We start from the raw sequence: 25,155 nt of genomic DNA on the forward strand, positions 1-25,155 counted from the left end.
GTTCCCCTTTTCGAGTTAGTTTACCTTTATGTGAATTCAACAGTTGATAGAAGTGTATAGAATTAGGCCTACGTTTTTGCATCTATGAACTGCCTAAGACCTGCATCTGTAACAGCACATGCAACAGCACATTTTTTCATGCTAGGATAAACATTCAATAGGGTAATCCAACATTAGTATAAATATGTACATATAAATGAAACAGTGGGCAACATAATTTGACGGATGGATTGGTTTCAGCATTATCATTGACTGTACGCACGAGGTCACTGCCTACTCTACTTTTGCAAAAGCGGTTAGACTCAACCGCAATGCGCTTTGATTGGTCAGAACGGTAAATCCCCAGCGCTCGATTGGATAATGTGTGCTTTAAGGAAAAATATTATTATATTTCCAAGCACTTGCAAACTAGCTCCATCTATCGACTACAATTCTTTACTTTACGGTGTTATATAGTGTGTTCTGTTTCGCCGAATACAAGGGCATTGAAGGGGGAGCAACACGACAGCAAGCTAACACGCCTCCGAGCTGCACTGGGGGTTGAGGTGCAGGACACGGATTTGGACGAGATGAAAAAGCGGTGTGTCACAAGGAGCTTACGGTAGCTAGCTAGCCTACTTGGCTAGTGCTAGCAGTGTTAAGCGGACTCTTCACTGTCAACAGTAAGACAACTTGGATTTGCCTGTTGCCTGCTTGTCTGCTCAGCTAAAATATCTGGACATTTACGGGTTTCATACACGGCTTGCATATCGGGATGATCCAGAATCAAGGTAGTTTAAGTTTGACGATTTTATCCCATCTAGCTAACATTAGCCAGGGGTTTGAATGAGGGAACAATCTAAAATATTGTATGTAGTGTCGTTGGAATGTAGGCTGTAGTTTGCGCAGTGACGTGCCAGCTCGCTCGCCACACACTGGCCAGCCATAAATATCAGAGCAGCTGTGATTGAGTTTTGTGATAATAAAGCTAAAGTGTAGCTGCAATAGTCTCTATCCTTAGTAATGATTCCGTGCCAACATCAATAAGTACATACGCTTATCCCGTTAGCTCAGTTAGCTAACCCAACCATCCAGTTGGGAGCTTGCTGGCATCCGCTAATAATTCCTTAGGAACCAAATCCAAACAGATGATAGCACTGATGTCAATGATAAGCTGTTGGCCATTGATATAGCGGTATGTTGTTTGAATACTGCAACGCTGTATCCAGTTATTGCCTTTGTTAGCGATGTTTCAATCCTCTTCCCCTTTCCACACTTCCACACTTTCCACCCCAGCCAACTTGTCTACCTATTAAATGGCCAGGCTTCTCCTTTTCAAGGTAATATATATCCTTGAGGTGGTGATAGGTCTACAACACTGGACCTCCAACCATACACCCTTGCATATTGTTTCAGTTGGAGAGAGGTGGGAGAGGATGAGAGAGAATGATGTAGATTGGAGAGAGAGAGAGAGTGTTGGATCAGAAGAAGAGCAAGACATTGAGGGTAAGCAAAAGAGAGGAAGGAAGAAAAAGTAGGAGAGACTAGAGAGGCTGAGAGCAGTGTCGGTCAAAAAGCTCTCTGATGTTACTTTGGTGGCCTTTGTACCCCCATGTTCATAGAGCAAGGTCAGCTTCTAGAAATATACTGTGTGTGTGTGTGTCCCAGGTCAGCACAATATCATTTACAGTGATAGCATCATGATCTCTGGCACAGATCACCCTGCCTTTACAGCCAGGGATCAATAGATGTGTCTGGCCTCAGGACAGTGTAATCAATACCTCTCATACAGCCCTCTTCTGTCATCTCTATTTAACTCTTGTGCTGCCTTCGGGTCACATGACCCAAAGGTTCATAACGAACCACTGTTGTGTTTACCCAATTTTACCCAATACAAAAACAAATAAAAATAATTTTCTTTTAACCATTGCAATGTGGGGCGTCTGAGACAGCCCGACAGTTAAAAGAAAATGCTTCACTTTGTTTTTGTAGGAGGTAAATTTGTCGCAATACGACGGTGGGTCACAATGACTGATGGGTCAGAATGACCCGAAGATAACACAAGGGTTAAGTACACAGGACTACCTAAAGGTAGCACGTACAGCTAGTGACAGAGAAAGGACCGGATGCTGTGTGAATGCTGGATGTGAGGTCTCAGTCATAGGCTGACCTGGGTCATGGACTCGCTCACCCAAAGGCATTGACAGGTTCGGTTCTGAGAGGAGGCCCAGGTGTTAAGTGTAAGCATGTTCTGATAACCTAAGAGACTTCCTATTATATTTAGTCACCCAAGAGAGATGATATCGTTCCTCCAGGTAAACCAGAGGAACAGCACTGCAGAATGGATAACAGTGGGGTGCTGGAGGGAGAGTGGGGGGGGGGGGGAATGGGGTGCTGGAGGGAGTACCTAATAACATTATCTAATAACATGCCATGTTATTAGGTAATGTGCTGTTTGGCAGCCGGCCCCCTCCCCTGCTCATCAATTGTTGATGAGGTATTGAGTTCCTCTCAGTGGTGGTGTTGCCAGGCTCCATGCTGGTTAGCACTGCTGCGGGCGAGAATGTGTGTGTGCTGTGTAATAGAAAGCAAGTGTGTGTGTGTCCTGTGAGGGTGGAGTAACAGGAAACATGCTGATCCTCTTACAGAGTGTTTCATGCAGTCAGGGATTCAGTGTGGTTTTCTTGTCAGTTAAGAGGCTCAGTAATGCTGTGTAGAATGCTGCACACTCTGAGTATAAAGAAGACAGTGTCAGAGCCACTGAGGGATACTGACAGGGCGTTTAAAGAGGTTGGTTTGTGTACATGGTTACTGTCTCTGTCAGCATGAGTGTGTTCCAGGTGGGGGGGGGGGGGGGGGGGGTTAATGGGTAACCCTGTTCTCCAGACCTTTGTCCTTTAGGCCAGTCTAGTTTGAGGCTAAAATGGGAATCTTTCAGAACCCGGGGGCAGCATTTTGGTAGTCGGTGTGTGTGTGTGGGTGTGTGTGTGAGAGAGAGAGGGTTAAAGTGTTTCTTTGGTGATGTTTTTAAGCAGGTTATAAATAGCTTGATTTTTTGGGATTGTTGTTGTTCTTCTCAAAGGAGGAGACTCAGCAGGAGAACTCCCTTGTGTCATCTCTCTGTGGTTATGTGTGTGGTTTTGAAGTACTAGTTCACAAGAAATGCACAGGCTTAACTGTGTTAACTCTCTGTCTCTCTCTCTCCCTCTCTCTTCCTCCCCCCTCTCCTTCTTCCTCTATCCCTCTCTTCCTTCCCCCTCCCTCCCTCCCTGCTGTCCTAGGTGCTTGCTGAGGGTGTTGTTAGGATGACAGGGCCACCATGGGCAGCGTGACTCTGCGCTACTTCTGCTATGGCTGCCTCTTTACCTCTGTCACCTGGTCTGTCCTCCTCTTCCTCTACTTTAACCTGGGCCAGGACCAGGGCCGCCCCCCTCCGCGGGCCCCCCCAGGGCTCCAGAAGCAGGGCCGCCCCACCAAGGCCCCCGCGGGGGCCTGGCCGAAACACAACCAGGCTGGGGGGGGCCTCAAAGGAGCAGAACTGTCCCCTGAAATGGGTGAGTCAGCCTGGGGAAGTCCGTTTAGAGTTGAGCCTTAGACTAAGGCCCCCCCCAGGACCCTGGAGGGCTAGGGTCCTGTGGTGTTCTTATTTCTGTCCTCTTTGGCCAACACATGATGTCTCCTGGCCAGGCCCCGCTGGTGGTCTGTGTGTGGTCTCTCTCCAAGTGTGGAGGGGAAGCTTGCTGAGTCAGACTGTGTTGTTGGTCTTCAGGTATGATCTTCAGTGAGCAAGACCAGGAGGTGAGGGATACAGGATACCACAAACACGCCTTTAACGTCCTCATCAGCAACCGTCTGGGATACCACCGGGATCTGCCCGACACCAGGGACCGCAAGTACGCCAGGGGGAGGGTGTGTGTGTGTGTGCGCGTGTATTTCTGACTGTCACCGTTCTTTGTGTGTTTTCTTCTGGCTACAAGAGCAGAGTGTGCTTCGATGAGTGTCACACGTGAATTTTGTATTGATTGGAGTGATCCACTGACAGCAGATATCATGTAATGTTTTCCAGGGGCGATGATTGAGCATTTCAGTCACTCTGACAGTCTGGAAGCACACACACACATGGTACTAAAGTACCACACATGGTAGACTATGAGCTGTTAGGACAGATTCCTGTCAGTGATTGGTGGAGTCAGGAGAAGCTCAGACAAGTTGACTCAGCAGTACAACCCTGTGAACAAGTTAACAACAAATAACAGTTTGTGTTCCCTCCTCTGTCGGTTCCCCACCTCCCTCCCTTTTCTTATTTCTTTATCTCTCTCTCTCCCTTCATCTCTCTCTCTGTCTTTGTCTCTGTCTCTCTCTCAGGTGTAGAGACCGGATCTATCCTCTGGCCCTGCCTGCGGCCAGCGTAGTGATCTGCTTCTTCAACGAGGCGTTCTCTGCCCTGCTGAGGACTGTTCACAGTGTGCTGGACCGTACGCCTGCCTACCTGCTTCATGAGATCATCCTGGTGGACGACAACAGTGAACCAGGCAAGCTGCTGAACCAGATTACAAGCTGTAAAAACAAGCTATAAGATAAACCTATATATAGATTATACTGTATGTTCACATTAAAGTCTCTCTTCTTCTCTCCTCTCCTTTCATCCCTCCTCACCTCTCATCTCTCCTCTCCTTTCATCTTTCCTCTCCTCTCATCCTCTCCCTCCTCCCACAGAGGACCTGAAGGAGGATCTGGACCGGTACATTCAGCAGAGTCTGGCCGGGACTCGGGTCCGACTGGTCCGGAACCAGAAGAGGGAGGGTCTGATCAGGGGAAGGATGATAGGAGCCTCCCATGCCACAGGTCACTATACACTACACGCTACATCCTACACGCTAAACGCTACTAGTATGTACAAGTATGAACCATCCTCTCTCCCCCTCCTCTCCTCTCCCCCTCCCCAGGAGAGGTGCTGGTCTTCCTGGATAGCCACTGCGAGGTCAATGAGGCGTGGCTCCAGCCGCTGCTCGCCCCAATCAAACGTGACCGCCGCACGGTGGTGTGTCCTGTCATAGACATCATCAGTGCCGACACGCTGGCCTACAGCCCCTCCCCCATAGTCCGAGGGGGGTTTAACTGGGGGCTCCACTTCAAGTGGGACCCCGTCCCCCCCTCTGAGCTCAACGGCCCCGATGGGGCCGTGGGGCCAATCAGGTGAGACTCAACCCTTACACAAACACATACACACACACACAAACCTGAACTGATTGATTAAAACCAGCATTACAGACTCTCCAGTAATTGCTCAGTGTGTGTCTGTATTGATCTGTGTAACTCCCTTCCCAGGTCCCCGACCATGGCTGGTGGGCTGTTCGCAATGGACAGGAAGTACTTCAACGAGCTTGGCCAATACGACGGCGGGATGGACATCTGGGGGGGGGAGAACCTGGAGATCTCTTTCAGGGTGAGAGACCACACACACACACATCTCAGAGACACTCACTTTTCTTTCTTTATCCTTTCTCTCTCTCTCTTCATCACACACGTTCCTGTAGCTCTGATCTGTGAACAGGCCAAGCAGTCATTGAAGGCCAGGACCCCCAGTGTTTATGTGTTGGCTTGTGTACACTAATGCTACGCCTTAGCTAACTCAAACAAGCTTTCCACCCCTCTGTCACACACTGGATGAATGAGCTTTTCCACATCCCCTGGCCCTGTCACAAAACTCTCATGCTCTCTTCCTTGATTCCTCTCTGCAAAACAAAATCTACCTGTGGGTACAAATAAAGGAACCTGAAGACCAGGGTTTCCTCCAAGGAGTGAAGGAAAGGAGTAATCCCATGGAAATTGAGCCAGGTGCTGGGCCAGAGGGAGGGTTAGATAGGTTGGTACTGTGTAAAGCTGTGTGAAGCTGGCCAGCGGGTGTATATTTACCTGGCTTGAACACTGTTATCCTTCTGACACACACATTCCTGTCAGGGTTTTAATTTCCCTATCCTTCGACCACATAAGAACCACAGGTTTTTAGAAGTGAAGGCGAGGTCTCTTTCAGACCAGGTCTAAAGTGTGCAGGCTTCCACTGTGTTATTCTTTGGTGTGACCGGCCTCAACCCCCCCCCCCCTTCCTCTCTCCCCCCACCCCTCCAGATCTGGATGTGTGGGGGCCAGCTCATGATCATCCCCTGCTCCAGGGTGGGACACATCTTCCGTAAGCGCCGCCCCTATGGCTCCCCAGGGGGCCAGGACACCATGGCCCACAATTCCTTGCGGCTGGCGCACGTCTGGATGGACGAGTACAAGGTAACCACAGCGACCCTGACAGCCAGTCAGGACCACTTAAAAAGAAGGAAGAGTGTTCCCTCAGCAGCTAGGCCCCACACCCACCTTACTTCCTGTTAGTGGCTGTCCTTTCCTGTTAGGCCAGGAAGAGGACTGGGCCATGTAATTTGAAGAGAGGAAATCATCAAACCTAAATCATGAAATGATTCATCTTATTTTTAACTTCATTTGTTTTTATGACGCAAATAGCTGAGCTAGCCTGTGATCTCTCCTTCTGCCGCCTAAATGATTGCTTGTTAATCGCCCTCCCAGCTCAACATCTCTTCCTGTTAAAACTACCAACACGGATCTGATTGGACTTAACAATGTGGAGAGACTACCAATCACATTGTTTTTTGACATCCACACTGCCTGTACACTCACCACCATCCTGGATCCTCCCTCTTCTGCTTCCTGTCTCTTGTCCTAACAGGAACAGTATTTCGCCCTGCGTCCGGAGCTGCGAGAGCGTGCGTACGGTGACATCAGCGAGCGCGTAGCTGTCCGTAAGCGTCTGGGCTGCCAGAGCTTCAAGTGGTACCTGGAGAACATCTACCCAGAGATGCAGCAGGTCTCTGCTCACAACAAGCCCCAGCAGCCGGTCTTCATCAACAAGGGCCTCAGACGCCCCAAGGTCCTGCAGAGGGGACGGGTAGGAGAGCTCCCTCATCCCTCTGAACTGCAAACTGTCTCTTGTCTGGGGAACGTTTCTGTTAGGGAGTTTCAATTGGCAAGCACCCAGGGGTATTCCTGACCTGAGAGACTGTAGGAGGAGCAAACACACACACACACAGTGAAGTGTTTAATGAGGTTTGTCTCCCACAGCTGCGTAACCTGCAGGCAGATCGGTGTCTGGTGGCGCAGGGTCGACCCAGCCAGAAGGGCGGCGCTGTGGTGGTACGAGCCTGTGACCCACATGACCCAGAACAGGTAACACACATACACACACACATACCTGCACACACAAACATACACACATGCACACACATGCTGACAGTCACACAAAGATTCTCTCACCATCTCACTCACTGGCTCCTCCCCCTCTGCCTCCCCATCTGCCTCCCCTTCTGCCTCTCTCTCTGCCTCCCCCTCTGCCTCCCCCTCTGCCTCCGCCTCCCCCCAGGAGTGGTCGTATGACGAGGAGCATGAGCTGATCCTGGCGGGGCTGCTGTGTCTGGACATGTCGGAGATCCGCTCCACCGACCCCCCCAGGCTGATGAAGTGCCACGGCTCAGGGGGGTCCCAGCAGTGGTCCCAGGGGGTGAGTTACACACTCCTCTCATACACACCTCCTATATACACCTCCTACACTCCTCCTACACACCTCCTATATACACCTCCTACACTCCTCCTACACACCTCCTATATACACCTCCTACACACCTCCTACACTCCTCCTACACACCTCCTATATACACCTCCTACACACCTCCTACACACCTCCTACACTCCTCCTATACACCTCCTATACACCTCCTATACACCTCCTATACACCTCCTACACACCTCCTATATACACCTCCCACACTCCTCCTACCCACCTCCTATACACCTCCTACACTCCTCCTATACACCTCCTACACACCTCCTATATACACCTCCTACACACCTCCTACACTCCTCCTATACACCTCCTACACACCTCCTATACTCCTCCTACACACCTCCTACACACCTCCTACACACCTCCTACACTCCTCCTACACTCCTCCTATACACCTCCTACACACCTCCTATATACACCTCCTACACACCTCCTACACTCCTCCTATACACCTCCTACACACCTCCTATACTCCTCCTACACACCTCCCACACTCCTCCTACCCACCTCCTATACACCTCCTACACTCCTCCTATACACCTCCTACACACCTCCTATATACACCTCCTACACACCTCCTACACTCCTCCTACACACCTCCTATACTCCTCCTACACACCTCCTACACACCTCCTACACACCTCCTACACTCCTCCTACACTCCTCCTATACACCTCCTACACACCTCCTAAACTCTCCCCTTCTCTTTCTATGTTCCCTCCTTCTCCTCTCTTCCAGAAGAATAACCGTCTGTACCAGGTGTCTGTCGGCCAGTGCCTCGCTGTGGTCGACTCAGGCAGCCCCAAAGGATACGTTGCCATGGCGATCTGCGACGGCTCCCAGTCCCAGCAGTGGCAGATGGAGGGCTGATGGTGATGATGTCACTCCGCTGCTTGGTCAGTCACACACACACACACACACACACACACACACACACACATTGAAGGCTCACCGCTGCCCCTCTCTTCCTTGAGGACAAGAGAGGAACTGCACCCTGGGGAATACACAAGTATGTCTGTAGGACTTATTCACACACATGCACACTCTCAGGTCTGAAGACTGGTGGGACTACTTCATGTTTCCTCAACAAAAAACAAGGAAAGAACGATGAACAAAAATAAAGAGGGATGAAAAAAAAGATTGAGGTAATATAAGGAGATTGCTGGTCCATCTAAATTAGAACTCTATTCAGTGTCCTATATTTTAGAGAATATTTTTGCAATGTATGATGCAAGCGTTTAAAAAATGTACAATCATGCTAAATTTGAACATTTAATTTTATCCTATTTGCACAGAGCTCTCATTTGAGACAACTGAGAGGAAATATTAATATTCTCAAGTAAATCCAAAAGTGTTTACTAAGAACCTGTTTTAGAACCCTTGTTTTAATGTTTTTTATATATAAAAGTTTTAATTATCTGTCCTTGTCTGCTGATGTCCTACCGTGTTTGGCATTGAGCAGGCAGTGGAGTGATAATTTTTCGGTTGAATATTGGATCACTGGAGTTTAGTTTTGTGTTGTTTATGTTTTGTTGATATTAAAATACTGGGCAGCTCTTAGTCAGACGATCACATGACCCCCAGGTCCAGATCTACTCAGAACTACAGATCCCATGTTTGTCAACATGGGCATATATCCAGCGTAGTGAAGGGAAATCGTATTGATCAGAACCTTATACAGATTAACATGACATTTTCTACAAAGAAGCTCCAATGTTTTCTTTGTAAAGAATTGTTTCGAGTATGCAGTTAAGATTAGTCTCTGTGGCTACAGGAAAACCCATAATACTAGCAAACTTCCTTCCTGTTCTTTTCCTGCCCTGAATCTACGGCTTTTTTTTCTTAATATCATCTATAATGTTTTTATTTTAATTTTGTTTGTATTAGGTATTGTTCTCCTTTTCAGATGATGCAACCAAATAAATGTTTTAATTGAAGTAGGAACATGATCCATTGGCTCTGTTTTTTAACCACCCTGTGTCCATGTATTTCCAGTTCAGTTTTAGTCTTTAGCACAGAGATAACACAATGGATGACAACAGAACTCATTCAAGATGTAAAATATTTTTATTTTATTGTAAATGATTCCTAAATCTGAATCAACAATTTCCAAAAACCCAATATCACTCTGTATAATTCAAAAAGGCTTCATGTTTCAACATTAGGGTAACTACTATACAGGAAAACTGGTGAGCAGGTCTGGATGAGCTGAATGTACAAGAGAAAATACCCAAGAAGATTTTTTTTGATTTTGTTACAACCATTAAGGAAAACTATGTACAATCGATTCTTCTGAAAGTTTAAAAAATACATCATGCTGTGTGTTCTGTATAATACAAGGAGTGTTGGAGCCACCAACAGGGTGTAGAGTTGAGAGTACAGTTCAGTCAACTACTGTGGGCTCACAAACAAACAAAAACTTCATTTCAAAACTAGCAAGCGAAATGCCACCAGTAACAGATTATTGATTACGTAATTGAGTCAAAAGTCAAAAACGTAACACCATTTTCCCTACAACCCCAGCTACCCAAAGACTCGTCAGCAATTTACAGCATTTTTTTTTGTTAAAAAAAGAAATGTAAACAAACAAAAAACAACACACAATTTAATTTTCAAAGCATGATTCGAATGTTCTGCAAGGTTTTGAATGAAATAAAGGCATTTATTATAAGTGTCTGTGATGTAGATGACAATCAGTAAGATCAGAGCAGGTATGCACAGGCTTCTGTACAGGTTGTTTTACATAAGAGGCTTTAAACTTAAAACTTCACAGTTCATCCTTTTTATACTCATCAGACTATACAACACAAAATTATGTCACGATTGACCAATCAAATCTATCGTCAAGATCGCCACTCTGGCGATTCGTTGATTGCCCCTGTTCAATATACAAATGACTGAAAACATTGTTGAGGAAAACAAAAACTAAAGAAGATCGTGAGCATGATTTTTTCAAGTGGTCAGAAGATTTAGAGACAACTGAACTACATTCTAAATACAACAAAAATACTCTTGATTTTTCTTTTTTACACATTCTGTACAGATGTTTACAGCACATAAACTCATACAATGATCTAGAGGCATCCTTCTTAAATACTTCTTTTCTGTGGAGAGAAACACTAAATGAGAGAATATGCCAAACAGGTGAAGTTAAGGTAGCTTTTGGTCAATCATGTTCTCCTCATCTGACCTATATTTACACACGGTAAAGAAGAACGCTACTCTCCTCAAATTGTTTAGAAAATAGCTTCATTAAGTAATAAATACAAAAAAAAATCTTATCTTACACAAATCAAAACAGAGGGAGAGTAAGAAAAAAAAGAAAAGAAAAACGACTTATGGAATCAAGTATTTTTCTACTGTATATTTTCTTGTTTTAGTGCAAGTTATTATTCCCTTAGTTTTGCCCTCTAAGGAAGTCCTTACAGTACATTCCTTGTTCAGTGGTGTCAACATGCCTATATAGCTGTATAGATATATATCTGAATAGATCTGTTTTCTGAGGACCGGCCTCACTATGTAAATAAGGCTGTCGCCAGCACCGGACTCCTCTGGTCTCGTTGGCTGGTGAATGCAAACCCCTCTGCCCTGCCCTCCCTCACCCCTCCTTCCACCTATCCCCCCAGTAACTCCATACTGAAACGCAACCAACTTCATATCTTCTTTCACACTTGATGGAGATGAACCCAAAACCACTGTGAGTCATTTAATTTCGTGAGAAGGCAGATGGCGATAGTCTGGGGATAAATAGCCTCTGTTTCTTATTTGAAAATGTAGAATCCTCCTTCCCTCCAACCCTCTAACAGTTCTGCGGTCTGTCTCTTTTCCTGAAACTTTAGTTTGAAACAGCTGAAGTAAAAAAGAAAAAAAAAAGAAAAAAAAAAGAAGAAAAGGCTTAGACTTTCGACTGGGGACCAGAGGGCCTGTAATTAACCAAAACAAAGGAATGCAAGAGTGTTTGTTTCCATGTGTGTTGGTGTGTGTGTGTGTATGTGAGAGAGAGCGCATACATGTGTGAGTGTGAGTCCTTGTTGCCAGTGTGATCTAGTTCATCCACTTGCGGCAGTTAAGGGCTCCACAGTGACAAGGGATCTTGTGCTGATCATCCTCCAGGTCAAACTTGTAGTCATAGGACAGCTAGACGGAGAGAAGGCCAGGGAGAAGGAAGGAAAGAGGTGGGTGAGATTACAGACCCCTGTTTCCTCTGAAGTATAAACTACAGATCCCTACCTCCAAAGTAATAAAGACTACAGATCTCTACCTCCTCTCCTCGTGCAATCCTGCGGCAGGAGCTGATGATAATCTTGAGGTCCTTCTCCAAAGTCACGACCTCAGTGATGCAGTTGGGGTCACACGAGTGGTTGATGTACCTGAAGAACAAAGTAAGGGGGGTCAGATACACAGCAACTGACACACACACACAGCTGCCGATGTAGATGCCCACACACACATCCCCACCACCACTGACTACTCGGCCCAGCAGCACCAAGCAGTGGCAGACAGACTTCAGTAGGAGGCAGGCTGTACCTGGCAGGGCCTCCAGAGATGGTGGCGTCGATGACGTGCTCGTTGTCGATACGGAACATGTACACCCCTCGGTTCTACAGCGCACACACCAGAGAAGAAGTATTAGAATAGGGCATGGCATGACAAGTGTGTGTGTGTGTGTGTGTGTGTGTGTGAAGATCCTTACCTGTGACTCGTACATCTTCTCCTTGCGTTCGGCCACCTCGTTGCGGATGACTGATCCGATGTACTCGATCACCATGGTGTTCTTCTCTATGTCTCTGGCAGCATACAGACCCAGCCCCTGGGATGAACACACACACACACAGAGTCAGTAGAGAGACACAGTAGGGATGTTGGGGTCTTTTTTCTATGTGTGTGTGTGTGTGTCTCACCTGGATGCGAGACCTGGCCAGGTACACGTTGCTCTTCCACTCCATCTTCATCCTCCTGTACTGGTACGACTTGGACTGCTTGCTATGGGACGCTCCGCCCACCCCAATCTCCCCTGGCAACACCAGCAGGCCCGGGGCCACGCCCACCGCGCTGACCACACCCACCGACCCTGCCTGCAGGGACTTGGACGCTCCACTACTGGTCAGGGTGTACGGTCTGCAGGAAGGGGAGGGGCCAAGAAACAAGATATAATTTAGCAATTTTCAGAGATGAAAAGGTCTGGATATTTTTCTTTGAGTGTGTGTGTGTGTGTGTGTGAAAATGTGTATGTTTGTTGAGCAAGCCTAGAGTTGACATATCAGGGTGAAGAAATAGAGAAAGCAGAAGAGGAAGACAGATGGCACGTAGGAAAGAAGCTGAGAAAAAAAGAATGGATTGGAGGAGAGAGAGAGACAGACAGACAGACAGGAGAGAGCGAGCCAGAGAGAGGGGGGTTACCCAGGTAATGAGACAACACAGACAGTGTTGAAATGCAGCAGAGTCCGTTAGGAAGCGTGTGCGGGCGGAGCTAGGAGGTTTATATTCATACAGGGTACCTTAGGACCAACCTCTTGGCATGCGAGCTGCTCTTGGCCTCAGAGCGAGCACTGCCGCTGGGGTTGAAGGCTAATGGTACCTCCATCAGGGGGTTGCGGCCGTACCGGAAGCGATAGTTCTCACACGCGTCCACACCGGGGAGCTGGAGGAGACACACACACACACACAGAGTGTTTGGTCACATTTAAATAAGATTGGTTTCAGACTATGTGTTTGTACCTACAATGTTATGTGGTGTTATGACTAAATATTCTGGTGTTGGTTAGTGTGTGTCTGTGCATGTGTTCTTACCGACTCTACTATCCTGGTGACAGGAGGCACGGTGAGTCCAAACAGGTCCTCTCCCTTTAGGTAGACAGGGAACAGCTTGAGGGTTCCAATCTCAGCCCGTCGCTCAGACACCAGCTCTAGAACCTGGTCCCACACAGCTGGAACCAGACAGGAGAAGGCGTTAGAACACAACAGGGCCGGGGGATAGGATCTAGGTCAAGGGGGTCGGAGGTCAGGGGGTCCAGTTCACACCTTTGGGAGTGGATCCAGAGAGCAGCAGGTTGTCGTGTCCCTTCTCCACCACCTTGATGGTGAAGTGCGGCCGGCCCTCCTTCTCCACCACAGAGCACACGTAGCGACAGCGCCTGTTGCCATGGCGCATGCTCCAGTAGATGCGGCTGGCCTGGTAGCCCACGGGGAAGATGGCCGAGTTGGAGTGGAACACGGCGAGCTGCTGGGGGAGGAGCCTCCCCACGGCGCGGAACACCAGGCTGCCCACGCGGAAGGTGTGCTGGCGGTTCCCCCGCTGCACGATGCTGGCCACCTGCCGCGCCTCGTCGCGCTGGACGTACACGCGCCGGTACACGGCGAAGCAGCGCAGCTCGTGCTCGTAGGAGCCCAGGGGCGGACTGCCCCCGGAGGCCAGGAGGGCCAAGGCGCTCGACTTGTCCCCCGCCCCGCCTCTCGGCCGGTGCAGGTGGCAGAGCATGGTCTTGTCTTTGAAGAAGGTGCAGTGGGCCTTGGTGGCGCAGGTGAAGTGGTAGGCGTTGGTGCAGCGCAGGCGGTGGCAGCCACTGGTGGCGCCCGTCTGCTGGCAGTAGGCGCAGCGCACCGCCAGGCCACGCCTCAACGCCAGCTCCACGTTGATGAGAGCGCCTGCCTGGGTCTCGTACACCTGGAGAGGATGGGATGAACAAACACAGGTGTATTTAAACCAGCATTACGGATATGGCCAAAGAGGATGAACAGGAAGCCCCAGGTAGTGGAGAAGCCCTCAGTCTCACCTCGGTGGACCACAGAGCACAGTTCAGGTGGACCCAGAGGTCCAGGTCCAGGTTGAGGAGCCGAGCCGGCCCATCTGTCACCCCATCACCCTCCTCGTGGCAGAAACAGCACCGCCGATGGTCTCTCGGCAACGGGTCTGGCCTCAGCGTTGCCCCCAGTTTCTTCAGGAGCTCATCCACTTCCTCCTCGGCAGGAAGTGATGCGTTGTGGCAGGGCACCAAGATGCGGATGCTCCACCTCCTCCAGCGGAGCCCCTTCCAGCGCTTGCTCTGAGAACCCGGCGATCGCCACGACGACGACGACGACTCCTCTTCACCTCCTGAGGTGTGGATCGCTCGTGGCCGCGGCTTGAGCTTGACGGTGACCTTGAGGCCGTCGGGTTTGGCGGTTGCCGTGGCGAGGCGGGGCGTGTCCATGGCCGAGGACGAGGGGAAGGTGAGGGGCGGGGAGGAGGGAGGGGAGGGTTTGGGGGTGAGCTGGGGGAGGCAGTGGACATCAAGTGTGGAGGTGTTGGCGCTGTACTGGTGCTGGATCCTGGACGGACTCTCCGGAACGTTCTCGTCAGGCTGCAGGAGGGGGGCACTGACCTGGGGGCGGGGGAGGCACAGGGGAGGGACTTCCTGGTTACAGTTGACACAACAGCGACACTTCCTGGCCTAAAACACATGCCCAGTCATGACTGACCAAGGTGAAACTTTCACTCCAGACTCACCTTGCTGCCTGTGGGCTTGGTCTGCAGGGCTGCAGCAAACAGGACAGAGCAGTTGTGACTGCAGAACACCAGGCTGGCCTCAGGCCTACCCTGGCTCTCCTGAGACACACACACACACACAAATACACAAACACACAAAAGATCAGAGGTCTGACAGACAGTTTACATAGAGCTAATGAAGTCTCCTTACTGGTGGTTCTCTCATGCAGAGCTTGTACAGTGGTGTTATCCATACCTGCTTGAGAAGATCTTTGGTGGACTTGCGGACTCCATTTCCCAGCACCACTACCTTGCAGTGGCAACACCATTGAGGCTTGATCCCAGGGCCGGTTCCGCCATGTTGGTTGTAGTCCCCTCTGGCACCTGGAACTACAACACAGACAGCTGTTGATTAAACACTAAGACACTAAGAAGTGGAAACCTTTTGCAACATCCCTTAGCTTGGTGTGAACTCACCAGTGATGGTGGGAGCTCCAGGGGGTCCGGTGGGTCTGTGGAGCCTCATGCCCAGCTGTGGAGGTGCGAGGGCTGGGTGACTGGGGTCTAGGGCCTGGGTGGGGGGCACCTTGACTCCAGCCAGCAGGGCCAGGGAGCTCCTCTCTGGGGCACGGCTCACCTCGTAGTGGCCTGGCACCCGCACACGCAGCAGGTCTGCTACCGCTGCCATCACGCCTGGAATGTTCTGGAGGGAACAAAAGATAAAGGGGTCAGTTGCAGGCGAAGGTTTTGGAAGGGTTAGGGGTCTGTAAGAATATCCCTCACCTAATCGCATGCATCCCAACCATATGGATGGTTTTAGGGTCTCACTAACTAAGCTATTTTTCTCTCTCCAGTCTTTTCTAAATATTGTGTTGGATATTGTTGTGTATATCAGTTGGGGAAAAAGTGCTGTGAGAGACCAGGGAGGCTCCTCCTGTTAGGTGACCAGCATCTCACCTGGGCTGCCAGAGGATTGATGGTGATCGCTATGGAGACCAAACCAGCGTTGGTGCAGGATGGGAACTGAGATGGCTCCGCCTTGATCTCCTGCTTCACCTCTGTGCCTGGAGGAGGAGGGGCAGAAAGGGGAGGAGGGATGGAGGGGGAGGAAGAGGGAAGGAGGGGAAGGCCCAGATTTAGACACTCCTAGTAACTTCTAAAGAATCACATTCAGGGGAAAAAGAGAAGACCTGAAACTAAACACTACAGACAGCCTAAGTAACAAAACCCTTTCTAGGTTAAGGTCAGGATGCTAACCTTTTCCCCAGGCGCTTGGCATCATGGGTATGACGGGGGAGGCAGGGGGGGAGGGGCGTTCCTGCTTCACCCTGGAGAGGTCGGGGTACCGGCTGATCTCCATGCCAACCACGCTCTCCGGCGAGGAGGACGGTACGAAGCTGTCGGGGGAGTCTCTGTCACTGCAGTGATCCTGGCCTCTGCAGTACGAATGGTACAACTTTGTTAGTATATCAGCTGTAGGAGGATTATCTTCAACAGTGTAGCAACGGAAGCTATAGTTTTAGTTTTATGAAATTTTGGAGGGAATTGCATCTTAAAATAAGCTTCAAAACACCTGACCTCAAGACAAGAGATGACTATCTAACTAGCCAGAGCGGGTTACCTGAGTTCCTCCTGGTTGTTGTGAGGAGGAGTGGGCAGGGAGGCTGGAACGTCCACAGCCCTGGGGGTCTGGGTCAGGGCCTGGGCCAGGAGGTCTGGGTCTGTCTGGAAGCCTACCACTGCTGCTCCAGCTGCCTGCTGGCGCAGTAACACCACTCTGGACACTAGGGGGCAACACAGAGGGAGACATTGACCACTGCAGTCCAAAACCAAGCTAACTTTTTCTATTTGTCCCTATTTGTTCACCGTATGTCAACAGATCATTTTAATGGAAAAGGTTGCGTTGCCACCAGTTGTAGTAGGAGCAAGTGTAGAAGTTGCTGACTGAATATTACCGTCATGGCTGCCCAGGACGGCAGCCTTTCTGGTAAGCTCCTCCGTGGTGGCGAAGCCGTTGACCATCTTCTGTCGGACAACCGGAGGAGGCGTGGGGGGCAGGGAGGCCGGGGGGGTAGGGGGGTTGCTCAGGTTGTTCTGCTACAAACAGAAAGTAGGGCAGGTGAGTAACAGTAACCATGGAGCTTAAGATGGTGTGTGTGTGTATGGATGTGGAGAAAAGTAGTTACACAGCACATTTAATTTAGCCTGAAGTTCAGTCCTCCTGGTTCTAGGGGGCAACCATTCCCAGGAACCTCACCTTGTAGATAAGCTGGGAGTAGTAGTCTGAGACGCCGTCCAGGGAAGCGTTACCAAAGGACCCTGTCAGGCGGTTGTCCCCCTGCAGGGAGCCACTGCCATAGGGGGAGAAGAGGGCCAGGTTGACCCCCACCACAGGCTCCATGAGGGGCAGGAGAGAAAGCTGTTGGGGGGAAAGGGACAGGTGGACAGGAGAGGGAGAGAAGAAGAGGCCAACTTCAATACTATACGGATATTTTGTGGGACTTGAGTGTTTACTTTGTCTGAATGAAAGAGGTTGGGTAAGAGCTTCTACAGTGAGGTTCTGGTTTGAGCTGGGTCATCTATGTGATTTTTGTGAACAGCATAAAATCACAGGGGCCTTAAATAAGTTGTTTCCAGATAAACCGAGTGGACATCCCTATCGTCTGGTACCTGTTTAAGAGTCATCATGGTGTCTGAGTTTGAGTAGACCATCTGCTTCTCTTCCTCCTTCTTCCTCTTCTTGTACCGGGACGGTGGTTTGTCTCCTGCCGTCCTGGGGGCTCTCTTGTTCCTCTGCTGTTTCCTCTTCACCCCAAGCTCTGTAGCCGAAGCGTCGACAACATCTCCACTTCCTGTCAGGTGACTGTTCAGGGAAGTCTGTGAAAAAAGGGGACAACAATTATGACACTAGCGAGAGAGAGTGTGTGTGTGTTGCTTCATGAGGTGTGTATGAGCGTTAATGGTTCATGGTGTATTGAGCAAGGGTAAGATTGTGTGTTTGTGTGTGTAAAGTTTCCCTTCTCACCATATTCCCACCAACAGACCCAGGTCTGACAGGGGCCTTGCAGTCTTCTGTTCCCTCCTCTTCATTGGCTGCGTGGCGTGTGGGCGTGGCCTGGTTGGTACACGACTGTTGCTGTGGCGAAGTCTTGTCCTTCAGCAGGTGTTTCAGCAGCTCATTCCCAGCATCTCCCTCTTTCGTCGAAGTGTGTAGCGGGGAAGCAAATCCCTCACTTCCCTCCTCCACTTTCACCGTTCCCCCAGCCATGGGTCCATGTTTCAGGGCAGCCCCTCGGCAATCTCCCCCCTCAATCCTCTCCAGCTTGATCTCCCGAGTACCATCACACAGGGGGCTTCGCCCGCTCTCCAAGCCCAGGTGGGAGCTCCCTCCCTGGGCCATGCCGCTGGCTGACAGCTGCCTCTCCAGTTCGGAAGATGGTGCCAGTCCTGGAGGGGTGGACCCTGCCTGCTGGAACATCTCTGACAGGTCAGAGTTTCTCGTTGGAGTTGAGGAAGTGTCAGAGACAGCGGGGGTGAGAGGCGCTGTGATGTCAGAGCGAGGTGTCGATGGTGTCCGGACAGACTCTCCTCCACCACAGAGTTCGTCGTCTTTCTTCTTCCTGTTCCTGTTCCTCTTCTTCTTTGGTTTCTCATCTGGGATTATGTCAGAGTAGAGTTGGATGAGGGAAGGGCCAGAGCCAGGGTAGTTTGGCGGCAGGGGGGTGGAGGATGAGTCCACCCCGAATGGATGAGGATGCCGATGGTGTCCGTCTACAGCTTGAGGGGGCATCCCCGGGCCTCCGTACCCAGCAGGACGCACCTGACCTGGGGCAGAGGGAGGTCCTTGAGCCTGAGCCATGGCCTGCAGCTGAGGGTTTCTAGGTCTGGCATTGGGTCCCATCTCCAGAGGTAGAAGCCCATGTCCAGGCATTGCTCTTCTGTCCCCATGCCCCTGGACGAAGCCCTGAGCAGGGGGAGGACCTCCAGCAGGGTACCCTGGCTGTAGGGCACCTTGCTGAGGGAACATCTGCCCAGGCTGCCCCTGGCCCTGAAGCCCTTGATGTTGGGGAGGCCTTGGGGAGGGCTGGAGAAAGTCTTGGGGTAGGTCAGCATTGTAAAAGGGCATCTGGGAGAGTCCATCCCCAGCTGATGTGGCTCCGGGCACAGCAAGAGGTCCAACTCCAGCCCCAGGCCCAAGTGCAGGCCCCATGCCCAGGCCTTGCTGCTCCATGTCTAGACGGTGCTGCAGGGCACGGTGTCTCTCTACTTCCTGCATCAGCTGCACCTTTGTGACAGGTTCAAATTCACTGTTAGAACTGACAGGTAATCATCTCTCATAAGACCTACTACAGTCGATCTACAGTGGTTTAATGCGTCTACTGCTCAAAGTGTCTTTTGCCTGTTCCATTTATTTTTAATTGAGTAACGGCGAGGTATAAGGAGAGAAATACTCACCCTCTGTCTCTCCTGTTGCTCTCTCAGCCTCTCTCTCCTCTCCCTCTCCTGAAAGCCCTCGCTGAAAGGGTTGTTGTCATCGAACTTCACGTGAGGATTCCCACCAGCAGTGCTAGATGAACCACCTCCACTACCTCCAGCTGGACCTGCTCCAGCTGTTGAAGCCTGGCTGGCTGGTGTACCCGGCCCACTAGACACAATCGAAGGTGGCGTCGGAGTCTGGGGCAGAGGCTGGGGTTGAGGTGGGGTTGCCGGGGGTATCTGGAGAGGAATTTGCTGGGGAATTTGTTGGGGTATTTGTTGGGGTATTTGTTGGGGCATGATTCCTCTTGGACCGGGTCCTCCCAAGGGTGCCCCTCCAGGATGCCACCCTGGCATGTTGGGCGCATTAGGTATGCGTGCTGGGTTTGTGTTTCCTGGGAGGGGCGGCATCGGCCCCATCATTGGTCCCATGGCGGGCTGGACCATAGGGGGTGCCCCTGTAGGCATCCCTGACATAGGTGGCATGACTGGCATCATAGGAGTCTGGAGGGCCCGCTGTTGCTGTTGTTGTTGTTGTTGCTGCTGTTGCTGCTGCTTGGCTCTGTAGTCCTCAATCAGCTCCACATGCTCCTTCTGTTGCTTACGAATCTGATAGGTGAGAGATGTGGAAAGGTTGGTACACAGGAAGATCTATCAGCTTCCACATGCCAACACAATATGCGGTAATAATCCTTACAGGTTCTGTGTAAGGATGCTGTTCTCTGTATCCATGTACATATACAAACACCTCAAAGATACACACTTCAAAAGCTATAACCCTCCTTTTCCCCTTCCTCCTCCTCCTCTACTTCTAACTTAACTTCCTGTCTTTCAGCACTCCTCAGACATGGCATAAAAGGTCACAGTTGTTGAGAACAATTAGCACAGACTCACACTCTACACAACTAAAGGTCAGCTAGGTCGGTGGTAATTCTAGCTGTCTCCTTGGTAAGTGTGGATGTGCTGTGCTAGTGCTACAGGATGTGTTGAAAGCCCATTAGGGCTAAAAAGGTCACAGTCACCATCAGGTTAACATTATGAAAACACAGATGTCATCCAATTCTCTCCCCCCTGGAGAAGAACACCATACCAATATTTGATGGAACTAATACTAAAAGTGTTCTAAACATCCATTTCAAATTATTATTAAATGTGAATTGGTCCACAAACATATTCTACACACCCTTCGATCCAGGGAATTAGTATTAGTAGAGTCATGTGCTTATTGTTATACTATGCTACTTTATGCTTTGATCTTCAGCTAACAAGAGTGCTGATGCTACACTATCTGATGCTATATCCTTCTTCACCAGACTATTCTTTCCAGGCCATCAGTCTACCTGTTCAAGTTGTTTCTGCACGACACCTTGCTGCTCAGTCACATGTCGGAGCTGCTCGGCATCCTCCTCAGGGAACGGGCGCCCGGACTTCTTGGCCGTGCGCTGCTTGGCCGACAGAGCCTTCTTGGACTTCCTGTGGGCTCCGATCTGCTCCTCCAGGAATTTCTGCTGCATCTGGAGAAGCTGCTGGGTCTCCTGCAACCACTCCTCATACTGACGCCGTTGGGCTTCATCTGGGGTGGGGTGGGGTGGAGTAGAGTAGAGTAGAGTAGAGTAGGGTAGAGTAGGGGTAGGGTAGAGTAGGAGTAGAGTAGGAGTAGGAGTAGGAGTAGGAGTAGAGTAGGAGTAGGAGTAGAGTAGAGTAGAGTAGAGTAGGAGTAGAGTAGGAGTAGAGTAGAGTAGAGTAGGGTAGGGTAGGAGTAGAGTAGGGTAGGGTAGGGTAGGGGTAGAGTAGAGTAGAGTAATTAATTAGAATTAACAGAGAAAAAGGATGGAAAAGGGCAAGTTGACATGTTGACTTTATATTAAAACATAATAAGAAACAGAACAATTTATGACATTCTAAATATAGCTTTGAATGTGAGCTCGGGGATGACACTCACTGACAAATCCTGGGCCAAAATTTGGTAGGTTTGGTCTGGCCATCTGTGGAGTCAACTTTCCATCCTACAGAGACAGATGGAAGACAAATATCATGCATTAGATATTTCTTCATAAGCCGTTTACCAATTCAACCACACACACGCATACCCACAAGGGTGTTGGCTACCTACCTGTCCAAGCACCTGAGGAGGTAAGGGGGGAGCCTCTGGTGCAGGGGGTCCAGGAACCTGCTGGAACCTGTAGTGAAGGCAGAGAGGCTATGTGAATGATCTATATCTGTCTATGAACACAATCATCAGAATAGGTAATGAGGCTAGGAGAGAAGGGGAGGAAGCCATTTTTAACGACTGACAACCGCCCGTGGTGTTATGGAACTGTACCTGTTGATGACCATCGGGTTCATTCCCATAGTGCTTTGGGCCATGACTTTGTTGATGCCCTTGAGGGCTACCATCTTTGCTTTCATAATCGGATCTGTGATGGTATCAAAGTCAACTGCAAAAACACAACACACAAACAACAACAACAACAAACGTCAGTAACTCTCCATGTACACTTCCATCCTTTGATGTGACCTTTAAAAAAAAAAAAAAAAGTATTTTATATGAAGCTACCTAATCATCCCAACTGAACTGCCATTTCTAAATTATCAATTAGACGCCGTTGGCATTAGCATCCCTAAAGGGTGGCTTTGTCAAGAAAAATTCAGATGAACATTATCTTCCTCAAATTGCATGGCATGTCTTCCCTGAGAGAAAGTCCTTCTCAAGCCTCGTGTATATTTTAAGAGCCATAAACCTCAAAATTAGATTGCGAGGGGTTGAGTCAGTATAAGACATTATGAAAGAACATCTACGTTAGAAAAATGATATAAAGGAAAACATCTAGGGGAAAATAACCCTGTAATGAGAGGGAGAAATTAGTGGTTTCTTTTGTCGTTTTTGTTTCTTCCATTATGCATTAATATGTACGTTTATGCATGCAGGTTTGTGTAGTCATCATCCTTAAAGTCATTGTTTCACACAAATCACGATGTGCTCGTAAAATACCTATGCCTCCTGTGGCCTCACCCTCAACTCCCATCCATAGGAGCTTGTTTCTTACCCATTTGCTCCTCGCCTATGTTGGGGAAGAAAGTGTCATTGGACCGCTGGCGTATCATGGCCTGCATCTGCCTCTGCTGCTGTTGTTCTTGCCTCTCCTGGTCCAGGAGGTCCTGCAAGAGGAGAGGCTGCTCCTCCAGAAGCAGTGGCCTGTTGGCATCCTGGCCGGGTTGTCCGGGTTGGGGTGGGCCCTGCTGGGAGGGCCCCTGGGGAAACAAGGACTGCTGCTGGGGACCCAGGAGGGCCTGCGGGGCCAGACCTTGGATGTTGAGGGGATGGGTCTGGGGAGCTTGAAGAGGGAGACCGGGGAGTTGCTGTTGTCCCTGTGGTGGAATACCATGGTGCTGTGGGGCAGGTTGGCGACTGCCCATCACAGGCATGTTCAGATCCCCCATTGGTCCAGCGGGGGCCACAAAACCTCGAATCTGCTGGTTACCTCCAGGGAAGATATTAGAGTGTCCACCGGGAGGACCACTCAAGGAAGGGTTGACCCTGTGGGTTCCATGGTTCTGGTTTATATGGCTTGGTAGCATGGTCTGCATCCCCCCAACCTGGTCTCCCTGGTGAGGAGAGCCAGTGGAACCCATACCAGTTTCTTCCAACTTCTCCTTGATGAGGAGGCTGGAGAGGACTGGTGAAGATCCAGATAGGGGGCCTGGGCTGACCTGGCCAGGCTGATGAGAAGAGATATCATGTGGTAGCAAAGGACCCTCTCGCTCCTCTATCTTAATGTTTTCTTTAGTATGTAGCATCCCTGGGACGTCCTTGGCTATGTTTGCCTCCTGTTTGACCTGACCAGCGGATGCTGATGTGTCAGACCTCCCCTGGTGTCTGGAGGTGCTTCCTCCATCTCCTCCTCCCCCGGTACTCCTCTTCTCAGCTAGTGCCCTCTGAAGGTCAGAGGACGGCGTGTCATCCATAGGGTCTCCTAGATCCAGCTCCTCATTGAACATATCCTTCTTGTCCTCCAAGTTCAGTTCGGGGTCAGTGTAGGCAATAAGGTCAAACTTCTCCGACATCAGGAAGTCATCCAAGTGAAGGTCGTTAGGGCCAAGGTCTAAGTCCTCTTTACCGTCCTCAGGGTCAAGATTCAAGTTGAGGTCGACCAGATCCTTCACCTCAACATCTTCAAGGTCCTTCACGGCAGAGTCGTCCGCATCAAGATGTTCCTCGATCCCATCTCCTCCTGGTAGCGTAGTCTCCTCAGACTGACCGGGTCCAGATCCAGACAAGGTTGGGACCCCAGGTTGTGAGGTGTTGAGGGATTCCGTAGTGACCGGGTGACTGTGTGACCTAGAAATCTGAGGATGGTGGTGATGATGCTGCTGCTGCCCTGTATTCATGGATTGCTGAGTCTGTTGGCTCAGACTCTCAATGTTCGCAGACATCTGGAGGTGACCAACAACTGCTTGCTGGGAAGGCTGACCCAACATAGGGTGCATCATCCTGGCCCCATGTCCGTCCAGACTCCCCATACCCACCTGCCCGGGTCTCTGTCCCTGGGCAGGGTCCAGGAGGTTGCCTGGGTGCCTCTGGCCCTGCATGGAAGTGTCCATCATGTTGGGTTGGCCTGGGTGTCCGAACGGCATCCTCATCCGGTTCTCTGCAGCTCTATGCCGGAGCTCAATGAAGGGCTGGCCCATGATGTTGTGCTGCTGGACTGGTAGCCCTCGAGGGGGGTAGGGCTGAGGGAGACCCATCTGGGGGTTGGTGCCATTGGGCCCAAGGGGTCTGTTAAAGTCGACCGACATGGACCTCCGCATCTGGGGGGGCAAGTTATCAGGAATGGGTCCACCTCCTGGAGGCATCTGGTGGGGTGGTCGCAGGAACTGCTGGTCTTGATGGCCTCCTGGAGCCCCTGGGGGAAACCCAAACCTGGGAAAACAATATGTAACATTAAACAAATGAAGGAGATGGGAGGAGATTAATCACCATAAAAATTTAAATAACAATAGATCTCCCAACTCAAACACCTCATATCTCAACAATAGATATCCCTCACCTCATGCCCTGTGGTCTCATGACCATGTTTCCCATGGTGGCCATACCACCTACATCCCTGGAGAACTGTTGCCTCGGAAACGGGCCCTCATTAATGAAAGGCCTCTGCTGATCCGAAAGGAAGGTTCCTGGAAATCTCACACCACCCCCAGGCGGGTGAGGGGGTCCAACCCCAGCCCTCATGGTCCCTGGATACGGGGGAGGTGGGCGGCCAAATAGGTCTGCCTGTTGTTGAGGGCCCGTGGGGTCGTCCAGGGGCCAGTGTTGGGGTGTGGCCAGGCTGGGGTTGGAGGAAGTGGAAGTGGCAGGGTTGACTTCCTGTAGACCTTTTTCCTGGCGGATGGCGCTCTTCTGTTGCTGCTGCCGCAAGATCAGCTGGCGAAGACGCTGACGCTGTAGGAGAGGCTGCAGGTTTAGCATGCTGACGTATGTAGGAGAATGGTTTCCTGAGCACTGTTTAGCCATTACATTACATTTTGTTCAATTATCAGCAAATACTGCATATAGAAAGCACAGCAGAAAATCAAGGATCAGAAGTGCATAGTTATAAAAGTATTTTGGTGG

At 50.2% G+C, this 25,155-nt stretch overlaps 2 protein-coding genes across 13 annotated transcripts in view; one reads left to right on the top strand and one right to left on the bottom strand.

Moving 5' to 3' along the window:
- Positions 1–493: 493 nt before the first annotated feature.
- On the top strand, positions 494–9,553 carry galnt11 (UDP-N-acetyl-alpha-D-galactosamine:polypeptide N-acetylgalactosaminyltransferase 11 (GalNAc-T11)). Of its 2 annotated transcripts, none has more exons than XM_067251687.1 (12): positions 494–770; positions 3,261–3,533; positions 3,749–3,872; positions 4,345–4,511; positions 4,696–4,824; positions 4,926–5,175; positions 5,308–5,425; positions 6,109–6,261; positions 6,713–6,931; positions 7,105–7,209; positions 7,403–7,540; positions 8,342–9,553. In XM_067251687.1, exons 2-12 carry the CDS (start codon positions 3,299–3,301, stop codon positions 8,471–8,473), a joined length of 1,770 nt encoding a protein of 589 aa, XP_067107788.1. In that variant the 5' UTR covers positions 494–770; positions 3,261–3,298; the 3' UTR covers positions 8,474–9,553. The 2 variants fall into 2 exon arrangements, with proteins under 2 accessions (XP_067107788.1, XP_067107789.1); XM_067251688.1 differs by having other exon boundaries at positions 494–662.
- Positions 9,554–9,651: 98 nt separating this feature from the next.
- The window catches only part of LOC136957617 (histone-lysine N-methyltransferase 2C-like), a 35,738-nt gene continuing 20,234 nt past the window's right edge, over positions 9,652–25,155 (bottom strand). For 5 of the 11 annotated variants that reach the window (XM_067251677.1, XM_067251683.1, XM_067251682.1 and 2 more), the window contains 26 exons: positions 24,593–24,984; positions 22,592–24,465; positions 21,868–21,982; positions 21,658–21,724; positions 21,487–21,550; positions 20,885–21,117; positions 19,524–20,153; positions 18,094–19,353; positions 17,739–17,945; positions 17,326–17,487; positions 17,024–17,165; positions 16,690–16,852; positions 16,326–16,504; positions 16,026–16,132; positions 15,546–15,771; positions 15,325–15,458; positions 15,090–15,188; positions 14,377–14,964; positions 13,625–14,267; positions 13,394–13,530; positions 13,102–13,244; positions 12,505–12,721; positions 12,297–12,413; positions 12,131–12,204; positions 11,865–11,973; positions 9,652–11,740 (listed from right to left, as the gene is read on the bottom strand). In XM_067251677.1, the coding sequence (XP_067107778.1) occupies positions 11,648–11,740; positions 11,865–11,973; positions 12,131–12,204; positions 12,297–12,413; positions 12,505–12,721; positions 13,102–13,244; positions 13,394–13,530; positions 13,625–14,267; positions 14,377–14,964; positions 15,090–15,188; positions 15,325–15,458; positions 15,546–15,771; positions 16,026–16,132; positions 16,326–16,504; positions 16,690–16,852; positions 17,024–17,165; positions 17,326–17,487; positions 17,739–17,945; positions 18,094–19,353; positions 19,524–20,153; positions 20,885–21,117; positions 21,487–21,550; positions 21,658–21,724; positions 21,868–21,982; positions 22,592–24,465; positions 24,593–24,984 (8,175 nt within the window). In that variant the 3' untranslated portion in view covers positions 9,652–11,647. The remainder of the gene's footprint in view (positions 11,741–11,864; positions 11,974–12,130; positions 12,205–12,296; positions 12,414–12,504; positions 12,722–13,101; positions 13,245–13,393; positions 13,531–13,624; positions 14,268–14,376; positions 14,965–15,089; positions 15,189–15,324; positions 15,459–15,545; positions 15,772–16,025; positions 16,133–16,325; positions 16,505–16,689; positions 16,853–17,023; positions 17,166–17,325; positions 17,488–17,738; positions 17,946–18,093; positions 19,354–19,523; positions 20,154–20,884; positions 21,118–21,486; positions 21,551–21,657; positions 21,725–21,867; positions 21,983–22,591; positions 24,466–24,592; positions 24,985–25,155) is intronic. The other 6 variants (XM_067251685.1, XM_067251680.1, XM_067251676.1 and 3 more) reach the window with 5 other exon arrangements.

This window comes from Osmerus mordax, chromosome 15 (assembly GCF_038355195.1).
Source record: "Osmerus mordax isolate fOsmMor3 chromosome 15, fOsmMor3.pri, whole genome shotgun sequence".
NCBI lineage: Eukaryota > Metazoa > Chordata > Actinopteri > Osmeriformes > Osmeridae > Osmerus > Osmerus mordax.